The 11,842-nt window shown below is 35.3% G+C and overlaps 2 protein-coding genes across 5 annotated transcripts; one reads left to right on the top strand and one right to left on the bottom strand.

The window, feature by feature from the left end:
• Positions 1-915: 915 nt before the first annotated feature.
• Positions 916-6,071, top strand: LOC140968892 (V-type proton ATPase subunit B2-like). Of its 4 annotated transcripts, none has more exons than XM_073430034.1 (15): positions 916-1,066; positions 1,311-1,375; positions 1,691-1,746; positions 1,879-1,977; positions 2,378-2,437; positions 3,111-3,222; positions 3,313-3,521; positions 3,886-4,014; positions 4,097-4,234; positions 4,508-4,658; positions 4,757-4,839; positions 5,164-5,211; positions 5,299-5,352; positions 5,470-5,553; positions 5,646-6,071. In XM_073430034.1, exons 2-15 carry the CDS (start codon positions 1,318-1,320, stop codon positions 5,829-5,831), a joined length of 1,467 nt encoding a protein of 488 aa, XP_073286135.1. In that variant the 5' UTR covers positions 916-1,066; positions 1,311-1,317; the 3' UTR covers positions 5,832-6,071. The 4 variants fall into 4 exon arrangements, with proteins under 4 accessions (XP_073286135.1, XP_073286143.1, XP_073286149.1 ...); XM_073430042.1 differs by having other exon boundaries at positions 3,111-3,226; positions 3,317-3,521; XM_073430048.1 differs by having other exon boundaries at positions 934-1,062.
• LOC140968882 (probable hexosyltransferase MUCI70) lies at positions 5,730-9,912 on the bottom strand. Its single transcript, XM_073430025.1, has 7 exons — positions 9,562-9,912; positions 9,297-9,476; positions 8,969-9,037; positions 8,689-8,885; positions 8,032-8,447; positions 7,566-7,750; positions 5,730-7,227 (listed from the first exon to the last, which is right to left on the bottom strand). Exons 1-7 carry the CDS (start codon positions 9,632-9,634, stop codon positions 6,857-6,859), a joined length of 1,491 nt encoding a protein of 496 aa, XP_073286126.1. The 5' UTR covers positions 9,635-9,912; the 3' UTR covers positions 5,730-6,856.
• Between the last annotated feature and the right edge of the window lie 1,930 nt (positions 9,913-11,842).

Here is an 11,842-nt window from a genome sequence, read left to right as displayed (position 1 = left end):
TGAACACTTTGATATGCTTTACTAAAAGATGCATCCAACTCCAAATTGGAGATAACAGAATATGCTGGTATGGACCAACGAGAATTTTACATGGTTCTGATATATGTTGTTTGAATCGCATTGGGCTCGTCCTTAAGAAACCAAACAAATGGTTTAGGTCTGATCTAAATATACTCGGTCTAAGATGAGTCTCGTGCTTATTTCTTTAGGATATCTATTGTATTCGAGTGTTAAATTTCAAGCAAAATCAAGCTCGATATGCAATTCGAGTTTGGTGTAAATCCATCTTCAGTTTCAGTTCAAATTGTTAATTTGGATGCAGAAATCATGTTTCAAAAAACCACTATTATTTGTGGCCTTTCAAGTTATTTTTTTAGAGAGTGAAATAGAAATTGACTTATTCTGAAAGTCGAGTACTTTTTTTTTGCAATAGCTCCTCAATTTAAACAATTTTTTTTAAAAGATTTGTTTCTAAACATGTATCTGAACCTTTTCATAATTATATATATAAATAAAATGTTAAAATATTAATACAATAGTTCGGCGAATAGAATCATTGTTTCTTTGATTTATGTTATAGGTTCAATTCTTACTGAGATTATTTTTTTATTCTTTTATTTTTCAATTTATTTTTTAATTTATATATTAAAATTATAGTATAGTTTCTCACTATTTCTTATAATTATATTTTGATCCTCATTTAAATATAAATCAAATGAATTATAAAAAATATTATACAAATACGCAACGTGTGTGTATATATATATACATATATATATATATATCATATATATATATAATATATATAACTATTTTAATACTTTTGTATTTTAAAAAAATGTTTAAATATAGCTTCTGTTTTTATTTATTTTTTTTTGAGCAGAATTGTTGACCAATTATTGAATTTAAATATGAGGACAAAATAAAAATGATGATAAAATTGTTATCATTCTTTTTCAACCTTTAGATCTCGCTTTCTGTTTTTATATGCAATAATCATAATTATTGTGTTCTTGCAATCTCATCTCTTCCTCCTCTCCCCAATTTGATTCAGAGCAAAAAGTAGGTATGTAACACTTCAGATCCAGTTTCTGTATTCAGCTTCATGTTTTTTGATGTTATGTGGGGTACCTTTTGATTTTGCGTTGTTTGTTCATATGATGTACGTGAATCATAATCATGTCCGCGGATTTGGTTCATTATTTCGGCTTTGAAGTGAAATGAAACTCACTGCAACTGAATTTGATTGCTTTGAGAACCTTTTTTGTTAACCTTTATTATTTGGTGTCGACTGGTGATTCGTGGATTAGATTTAGTATGGGCGTGGCGGAAAACAACGTTGAAATGGAGGAAGGAACTTTGGAGATTGGAATGGGTACGTTCCTTTGTCACTTGTCTTTTCTGCTGTAACTGTATTCATGCCAGCAATGATGGAGTTATACACATTCGTAAATATTCATTCTTTTGCCATTATTAGTATGTACTTTCATGACACAAGTTTGTTAATGTGTGTTTTTGGAACACATATTAGTACCATGTATGCATAAAGATGAGATTTTTATAATCTAGTTTGTCACCGACTGATTTCTACGAGTGACTAATGTAGAATATATATTCCTTCAAGCATTATTTGGTCACCAAGCGAACACTTTAATGCTCTTCATTTTTTTCTTAAATTTTTTTTTTGCAGAATACAGAACTGTCTCGGGAGTTGCTGGACCTCTGGTTATTCTTGACAAAGTCAAGGTGAGTGCAGTCCTGCAGTGTACCCTATCATTCAGTATTCTTTGTCTCTCAGTATTCACTTGTAATTTTCTAAGTACTGTTCTGATATATCTGAGTAGTGTATAATATTGAGTGTTACTTCAAAATGTTCAGGGACCTAAGTACCAAGAAATTGTCAATATACGCCTAGGAGATGGAACAACCCGACGTGGGCAGGTCTTGGAAGTTGATGGGGAGAAGGCTGTTGTTCAGGTGAATACCATCCAAGTTTATCAGTCTTTGTTTTTTTTCGGGTTCATCTTCTTATTTCCCTCCAATTTTTTGTGAGATCTTGGCTTATTTGGCTTGCCTTCAAAAATTTTCCTTTGCACAGTAAATCAGAGAATCATGGTCTCACTAGCCTTTATGGCAAGTGGTGGATGCCACTTTTTTCTTTCTGTAGAAACTTAAGAGTTTTAATGAGGACTTAATTGAACTTTCTACCAACGAGATCCTTTTGTAGGAGTTATTTGTGTCATACAAATTTTACATGGTGCATTAATGTTTTATCACCACTTGTGCTTTGAATATACTTCTTACTTTAAAAAAGAAAATTACACACATACACACACACACTTCTTGAGTTTGAAGGATTCTTTCACTTTTTTGCCAGGTTTTTGAAGGAACATCTGGAATCGATAACAAATATACAACTGTTCAGTTTACTGGAGAGGTGTGGCCGTGCAGTAGTCCTCCCTTACGCTTTCTTTCTTTTGAATTTACAATGTGTCGGATTACTGTCGCCGAAGCATTGTGAACTTGTTGCTCCATGAGTATTATTGTCAACCCAAATATCTTGTCTTGCAATCAAAATAAAAGAAAATACACTTGTTTATTTGTTCGTATATATCATTGCTATTTCTTCGGTTTTATTTTTCATAAAGTTTTTTTTATTAGTCTCCCTGGATATCGCAAATTTTTCAGGAGTGGAATTTGTATTTGCTACTGAATCACATTACATTCACAATCTTGAACTGTCGGATTTGTCTTTCATATCTCACTGTGCCTTTGTAGTACTATTGCTTCAACATTGCCTTTCCTTCACAAAATAGTTCCATCTATGGCCTGGGATCCACCTGTTTAAAATTGGGTTGAAAACCGCTGTTCAACTTTGGTTGTAGCACTTTAGTTCATGGTCTATAAGCTCCAGGCAGTAAATTCGCCAAACTTTTTTACGGATAGCATTTGTTTACAAATTCTGATGAATGCTGAGAAATTAACTATTGATTTATGATTATGTTTTCGTATGGGAATGATAATTGTGATAATTTATGAAATTTCATTTCTTATGATCCTCAAGATTTTGTTCATATTTTTCTGATAATGTATCTATAACTTGCTTCCAGGTTTTAAAAACACCTGTCTCGTTGGATATGCTTGGCCGTATTTTTAATGGTTCTGGGAAACCCATTGACAATGGGCCCCCTATTCTTCCGGAGGCTTATTTGGATATTTCTGGCAAGTAACACTGGTGTATGAGTTAACTTATGTCCTTGTGTATACATGTTGCCTCCACAATTGATGTACTCTTTACTCTATTTTCTTCAGGGAGTTCCATCAATCCTAGTGAGAGAACGTATCCTGAAGAAATGATACAGACTGGAATTTCTACTATTGATGTCATGAACTCAATTGCCCGAGGGCAAAAGATTCCTCTTTTTTCTGCTGCTGGTCTTCCTCACAATGAAATTGCTGCCCAAATCTGTCGTCAGGCTGGTTTGGTCAAACGGTTGGAGAAATCCGATGATCTTCTTGAGGTATGTGATTCCTCTACTGAAGTTCTTCTCTAGAGCAACTATTATTGATCCCTATGTGCCTGTTGCTGAGTTGGACTTTATCTTTCTATGCATGATATTATACATTTAGTTTTTGTTGCTTTGTGCCTTGGTTGTGTTGTTGAGTGTATTGCTGAAGCCCATATAAATGTAACATGATGTTCTTCAGAGAGAATATTCTCTCTTTCTTGTTGGGAGAACCTTCATTTAGACCTTTGGACATGTTGTCAAGGCTTTCTATTATATGGGATAATTTATTACTGTATTTTGTACTTGGTTTTCTTACCTTTGATATCCTCAGCAGTCACTTTTTTGTTGGTTCTTATTATCTGCTTTTATGCTACAGCATGATGGAGAAGACAATTTTGCCATTGTCTTTGCAGCTATGGGAGTCAACATGGAGACAGCACAGTTCTTTAAACGTGATTTTGAGGAAAACGGATCCATGGAGAGAGTGACCCTTTTCCTTAACTTGGTAATTGTGCCCATTCGTTTATGTTTGCCCCTGTAAACTGTGGTGATGTACTGTTTTCATTGGGTTATGATGTCCTCTGTAGGCCAATGACCCAACAATAGAACGCATCATTACTCCACGTATTGCTCTGACAACTGCAGAATACTTGGCATACGAATGTGGGAAGCATGTTCTGGTCATATTGACAGATATGAGTTCTTATGCTGATGCCCTCCGTGAGGTAACAGCACCACCAATGTCTGTCTTTGCTATCTATTTCAAATGAGAATCCTCTTATTTTCTTAGTCATTAGAAGTATAATGTACCTCTTTTCTCTTATTTCTAGTGTTATTAGAAGTATTAATGCGTCTATGTCTATTGTAACAGTTGATGCGACATGCCTCTATATTTATAGCTCTTCATCTTTGCTGCAATTTACTAAAGTCAGGATATTTTTTTCTTAAATTTCTTATTATAGCTATGAGTGGCTACTAGAGTATGGATTTCTTTGTAGGTATCTGCGGCTCGAGAAGAAGTGCCTGGAAGGCGTGGATATCCTGGTTATATGTACACTGATCTTGCTACTATCTACGAACGAGCTGGACGTATTGAAGGAAGAAAGGGATCCATCACACAGATCCCTATTCTGACTATGCCTAATGACGGTAACGCGAAAGTAACAAAAAATCTGTTTCACTTGCTCTGTAATTTTAATTGAGCCTGATTTGATTTCTTTTTTCTTGATTTTATTTCAATTGGTCAGACATCACGCATCCTACTCCGGATCTTACTGGTTACATTACTGAGGGGCAAATATATATTGACAGACAACTTCATAATCGGCAGGTACAGATAGATTGATGCATGCCAATTAGCTTCTGATAGTACCTGTACAAACCATGGCACAACATTTGATAGTAATTATTTTGACAACTTTATTTGAATTATATTTAAAAGAGGTTTTATACTGAAACTTATGGAACAAAAAAATTATTTCCTGCTAAATTTTATGATAAAAGAATTTGATTCCGAAATCACCTTCACATTCTCTTTTTTCCCCCTTCGTCGAGTTTATGATGGTCTCCCTTGGTATATAGAGAGAGAGAGATGCATTTATCTTTTGTGTTAGGCAAAATTAACAAGATCAAATTATGTCCTCTGAACTGACAGATATACCCTCCAATAAATGTGCTGCCATCCCTGTCTCGTCTGATGAAGGTATGTAGATGGTCTTGTGTTGAGTAAATCTGGGAAGGGGGTAATGTGGGCACACTATATGTTATATCTCATCTCAATGTATTGCAGAGTGCCATTGGGGAGGGCATGACCCGTAGGGATCACTCCGATGTATCTAACCAGGTATATTGTCTAATGTACAAAACCGATTCTGGTCTCCGTGGGCAGGCTCAGGCAAACTGCAGTTGCCTGTCTTGATTGGACTAATTTAATAATGTACTCTAAATTCAATATTCACAGTTATATGCAAACTATGCCATTGGAAAGGATGTCCAGCCAATGAAAGCTGTAGTTGGAGAAGAAGCACTTTCCTCAGAAGATCTGGTCAGTCACTTACTGAACACGAATTTGTTATATCAGTTTTTCCGGATACAAAATAAGTGAGATAAACTGAGCCACCCCTCATTTAAAAACAGCTATATCTTGAGTTTCTTGACAAATTTGAGAGGAAGTTTGTTGCGCAAGGAGCGTACGACACACGTAACATCTTCCAGTCACTAGATCTGGCATGGACACTGCTCCGGATCTTTCCTCGGGAGCTTCTTCACCGTATTCCAGCTAAAACTCTTGATCAATACTACAGCAGGGATGCAGCAAACTAACGAGAAGGAAATTCTTATGCTGGAGTCTGTGCTTGTTCGACTTTCCCTGCGCTATGCGATGTGTTATTATATGTACATTTTTTAAAGGATGTTGTATCCCCGTTATCTGGTTTGAAATAAGGGTCGAGTGAGATGTTCGACGAGCCCCAAGGAAAACAAGACTCTCCTGCCATGAAGAACATTAAGTTTTTTTTGGTAAAGACGACGTGCCTTTGTTGAGTAAATTATACTATTTTAGAATATCGTTTCAACAAATTTGTTAGAAAATGTGGGAAGACTCCCTCGCAGTCACTGAAAATGAATGCTTAAAATTGAGAAGTTAACTTTTTCCAAACATTGAAAGATATCTCCCAAGATAAATTTTCCCCAATACAACGAACATGCACCAGATAATGGTTATTTGTAAAATATTAAATTCTATTATTTTTTTTAATTACTCAATAAAAATCAACCTACAACCGCAATGCTCCTAAATTTACAGATATAAAATATAATTTTTTTTAAAAAAAATAATGACAGGGGATCTGCACGATAATAATTTGATATGCTGCAATTTTCACAAATATTACTTTACTTTTCGCGTTATTGTGTTTAAACACGCGATAGCACTTCCAACAAGTCAATAACATAGCTTTTAGATATAACAAAGACAAAACATGGCCTCTTAAACTGCAAGTATTAGGTAATCACGTGCATTGAGTTAAATTAAAGTTATGTCCTAAAATAAAATAGTATTTTAACAATTAAAAGTGAAAATCAACATTAACAAACAGGTTGTCAGCTAATTTTGAAAAATAGATTTGAAAGAACAAATGACAAGTAAAAAGGAATACAATATTTCACCAAAGTGAAGGTCAAACAGTTGATCAAAAAAATACATTTTAGATGAGATAAACCAAACTGTTCATGAGTGTTAATTTGTGGGCATTTTAAAATACCTTTGTACATAGCATCATTATGTTGATGGATTACAAGTACTTTCAAGTTACAAAAGGAATGTATACAACGAAAGTAAAAGACAATAATCAGCCAGCTTTTGAGGTTCTGGCTATAGGTGGTAATACAACCGAATCAAGGTTTCCAGGATAAGGAGTCCACAGTCCCATTCCTCCCCTACTCTCTAACAATTCGGGATGTTTCTTAATCTCACCTATGGTTTTTGCCCATTCTACTTTAGACGAATGCTCACGGTTGTGAGGATGCAATATAAAGATTGAATTGTATTCACAGTTTGGAAACATAAAAGGTTTGAATAGTCCACCTGACCTATATACGACGTATCCAAAGCTTAGCTGATCTCTCGGTGTCAAGAGATGGACCTCGTTAAACCATAAGCAACTAAACAGATCGTTCAATGCAGTATGTTCACGAATGATGATGGCTCCTTCAGGCACATCTGAATTAAAGAAACCTCTGTTACTAAAAGAAGGAAGTCTTAAAGCAGCGATATGGCTTGTGTGATTTGTGTGCTCAACACTTTATCATGACAGTTAGCAACATAATAGTGGTAAAATTTTGGTTTTAGGATGAGACGTGATTAAGTGGTAGAATACACAAATCTACACTTCTTAATTCCTTGAATTTTTTGAGGATATATTTTTGGGAATGGTGGTTAGTCTAAAGGCATAGGCGCTCCATCTTCTACTTCCGTCAGAAGGAAAGATACAAATATAAAACCACTAAAGAGGACAACACAGAAATGATGATGACATGCATAGTAAAATCATGTCTTACCACTAACGACACCCTTTTGTGGACTCCATGGCTCCATTCCTTCATAGCGATATATTTTCATGTGTAGGTCAATTAGGGGGCGAGCATATCGCTTCCTTCGTTTGTTTGAATCCGCTTCTTCATATATACTCCGATGATGTTTATGCTGAGCAATGGCAAATGTTTGCTTCCCACGCCATAAGTACCTGCAAAAGTGATCCCAATAATGACTCCGTTTGATTGGTTACATGTGAAAATCAGTAGCCAAAATCACGAGAATGTGTAGCACCTTACTGACCTTAGCAATAAATAATTTAAGACCCTGTATTCCTAATTTTCCCATCAAGATATATAATAAGAGAAGTACCCAACTCAACTATTTTACCATTCCTGCTGCAGCTTCAACCCAATCTCGATTCATAAAGGGGAGTCGGACACAGCTAATCAAGTAAAAGATATAAATAAATACGTTAGGATTCAATCATACCTCTCCAATAGAAGTAAGGGGTCAACTATAAGCTCCATTTTACCATCAATCCAGATGCTGTATCGTGCTTCCGGAAATAACCTGTGTGTTAGTATCTTGGGAACCTTCCCGTTTCTTCTAGGTTCATCATAAGGCTGATTTTTAAGCAGAATCAGCCGCCAAACACCCACCCATAGCCCTCCATCAATATCCTCTTTTACCGTAACATTTTCTTTAATGAAGTCCAGAGATACTTCATCAACCACCATAAGAAAACAAAATAGACCCTGTGAACGCTGACTAATGTTGGATGGCTGGTGAGGTGTGTCATAAGCATCAAAGATGCCAGTCGCAACAACAAATGTACATTTCTTCACATATTTGACGTCACTTGAAGCCATTTCTGCACCGCCACCTTTCATAAAACCACAATGCACCTGAAGATATTATACATCTCTGGTTGTTAACATCGGATGTGTTAACAGCAGCGAAAAATATAACCATCTATGATATAGATTTTGGGCATAATAACAAATGGGCTATGTGGATGAGAATTTAGGTCAATTTCTGCAGATATCAACCAAATCAAATACGTAAAAGTGGAAGACCAATATTCAATTTATCTAGAACGAAAGAAAGAAAAGAAAACTTAAAAAAATAGCTCAATAAGTAATTCACCCTCATTGTGGGTTTGATTTTGAAGCTCTCCTCTCTTTGCTGCCACGTCTGATGGCCACCAAAGAGAGGAGATTGAGATCCATTGCCGGCAATATTGTCCTCCATAATGTATGACAGTCTCTGGACAAACTTTTCAGGTGATTTCGTCTTGGGAATAGCCACTTTATTTGGGTGATCAGCAACAGGAATTGGACAGCCTGATTGTGAATGAAAAGAAACAGGTTCAATACATCATTCCTTTAATTAATAATAAATTAATGTGCCAAATTTATAGTCTTACGATGTGGTGGAGTCACAAATCCCATTGTGTTTAGCATGCCAAAGACTTTGCTATCTTTGTTACAAAGAGCTGTAAATACAATAAACAAATAAATAATTTGATAAAAAGGACTATCCTAGACTCATATTTTCTTCATTGTGGAAAGGTAAAGCGAAATCTAAACCATAAAAGCATATTACCTAGGCTTTTTTTCACTAGCAAATTATGGTACCACTTCAATTTCACTCAAACTTACTACTATTTCCATGGTTCCTCTTAAACATATGCAGAACTGGTCGATGATTTAGAGCATCAGCAGCAAATGGGGAAGAGAGGAGAGGTGATTTACCAACAAAAAAGGCAACAGAAGACTGGCAAGACCAAACGTGAAACAGCAAAACGGCGAGAATCAACATCATCCATATAATCCCAGCTGTAAGAACTAATCGAATCAAACCCCTTTTCCAAATAATCCTCATCGTGTAATCTTGCGACACTTTCCCGCCATACAAGGAATCTCCTCCAGCATCTGCACCCAGACCATTCTTGAATAAACACAACCAAAATATCAAACCCGGCCAAATCAAAAGTCCACCACATAATGTTAAATGTACCTTTAGTGTGGTGATGCGGCTGATTTCTCCGGGAAGCCCGTAAAGAAACTGCGCGCTGAAAATCATTATCCATGAGCCTGGTTAATGCTTCAGTCCAGTATAAATGGGCTGTATCTCTTCTTCATCGGAATAACGTGTACACGAATCGAACAGCGGAAAGGATGAATCTAATAAACACATTCACAAGATTTGAAATTGGAATGGGTTTTCAGTGTTTCTTGAAATCCTGCAGACAACAAGGCATACGAATGCATACACAATTCAAGTGTGCTGCTTCCAAATCTGCTGTCGTCCTTCTCCTTTTGTTTTCTGAATATATCCGATTTCACACAACCTGTTCATGGAATTTCAAAATTTTCAATTGGGCCGAGCACTCCATCGGGCTTAAATCGTGAAGCCCAACCCAATTATCTCATAGGTACTTTACTTCAGAAAAATTAAATAAGCATCACAACCCATAGTGGACCATTAAGGGTCCAAGTACATGCCCTCCCTCAATTTTTTATGTGAAATTATTATGATATCTTTATTATTTAATAAATAAAATAAAATAAAATAAAATAAAATGAATAACATCCGACACTTCTCTTCAAGTTGCACGGATAAAAAAAATAGAATTTGAAAAAAAAACCCAAATCTCATTATTGATCTCACGTCTATTATCTTCACCGGGGTATAATCAGAGTCCGACGAGTTATATCAACAATCTTTGCTCTGTGTGTGCTCTCCGCACCCAACAAAATTCCCGGGTTCGTCTTCGATCACAACCCTTGATTTTTTTTTTAATAAAAATCGTACGACTTACTATTGGTAATGCGATTTTTGAACAGTCGCCTGTGCTCAGACCAATAAACCAATTTTAAAAAATATTACGTCCAATGTATCACGTAAAACCCAACATCGAGTTGAGTTTTCCCATAAAAGAAACCATGTAATATTTCTCTTGAATTCCATGGTTTCTTACTCAACCTTACCATGTGGATTGGAAAATAAATATTCTGATAGATATATTGTGTGGATTTGGAAAATATTTTAGATTAATAAAAATGACATTTTTGTACATTCGATATAATATTATTCAAAAAATTGATTTCCTAGTCGCAACATGAGCTTGGGTTCAAAAAAACACGTTAGCAAGGGTAAATCATACAATTTTTATGAAAAATCAAGTGTTGATAGACCTATTATATTCTTACGAGGGTGAGCTTTTGGAGCAAAAATTTTCATAGAAATAGATATAGTGTGTGTTGGGTTCGGAATGCTAACCATATTTATTTTGATATTAACAAAAATTGTTATTGTGTTTCTTGTTGTGAAAAAGTAAAAATTTACGGTAAAAAGTAAAAATCTCAAACTCTTAAAATTATCACACTACACACTTTATAATATTTTTCTTTCAACTCAATTGTGATTTTCTTCACAAATGAGAGATCTATTTATAGAAAATTTTTACAAATAATCCAAAAATAAAATACATCATTACCTACATCATCACACACTAATTTTCAATATTCAACACCTAATTTTACCTAATTTTCAACATTCAACATTCACATTTTCAACACAAATATTTTTCACATTTTTTAAATAATTTTTCAACACTCCCCCTTGTGATGATGATCATAATGATTGTATACATTACGTGTTTTTATACTGCCTCGTTAAAAACCTTACTAGGAAAAACCCATTGGGATAAAAACCATAGTAAGGGAAAAAGAGTGCAGTCACGTAAACTCCCCCTCATGTTGACACGAACAATTCTTCACAAATTTCGTAGATTGCGCATCCCAATATTATATATGTGCTTTCTGAATATTGTCGTAGGAAGTGCCTTTGTGAAGAGATCTGATGAGTTTTCACTTGATTGAATGTGACGAACATCAATACATTTATTCTTCTCAAGCTCCTTGGTGAATGCGAAGAACTTAGGAGGAATATGTTTAGTTCTGTCGCTTTTTATGTATCCTTCTTTCATTTGAGCAACACATGCAGCATTATCTTCATATAGTATCACAGGCTTCTCGTCGAATGATAATCCGCATGAGATTTGGATATGTTGAGTCATTGATTTTAACCACACACATTCACGGCTTGCTTCATGTAGTGCAATAATCTCGGCATGATTTGATGAAGTTGTTACAAGTGTTTGTTTCTGTGAACGCCAAGAAATTGCAGTGCCTCCACGAGTAAATACATATCCAGTTTGAGAACGTGCTTTGTGTGGATCAGATAAGTATCCAGCATCGGCATAACCAATTATACTTGGATTAGCATCTTTTGA

The sequence above is a fragment of the Primulina huaijiensis genome, chromosome 2 (assembly GCF_012295235.1).
Source record: "Primulina huaijiensis isolate GDHJ02 chromosome 2, ASM1229523v2, whole genome shotgun sequence".
In the NCBI taxonomy this organism is placed as follows: domain Eukaryota; kingdom Viridiplantae; phylum Streptophyta; class Magnoliopsida; order Lamiales; family Gesneriaceae; genus Primulina; species Primulina huaijiensis.
The sequence above is the reverse complement of the archived record's forward strand: the minus strand, read 5'-3'. Positions and strand labels throughout refer to the sequence as shown.

Bases quoted from the DNA above. Each gene is read 5' to 3' on its own strand.
- LOC140968892 (XM_073430034.1), top strand. From the start codon at position 1,318: ATGGGCGTGGCGGAAAACAACGTTGAAATGGAGGAAGGAACTTTGGAG. The intron at 3,522-3,885 runs GTATGTGATTCC...TTTATGCTACAG, and splicing joins AATCCGATGATCTTCTTGAG to CATGATGGAGAAGACAATTT. The intron at 4,659-4,756 runs GTAACGCGAAAG...TCAATTGGTCAG, and splicing joins TCTGACTATGCCTAATGACG to ACATCACGCATCCTACTCCG.
- LOC140968882 (XM_073430025.1), bottom strand. From the start codon at position 9,634: ATGGATAATGATTTTCAGCGCGCAGTTTCTTTACGGGCTTCCCGGAGA. The intron at 8,886-8,968 runs GTAAGACTATAA...ATTCACAATCAG, and splicing joins ATTTGTGACTCCACCACATC to GCTGTCCAATTCCTGTTGCT. The intron at 7,228-7,565 runs GTAAGACATGAT...TCTTTAATTCAG, and splicing joins ACAAAAGGGTGTCGTTAGTG to ATGTGCCTGAAGGAGCCATC.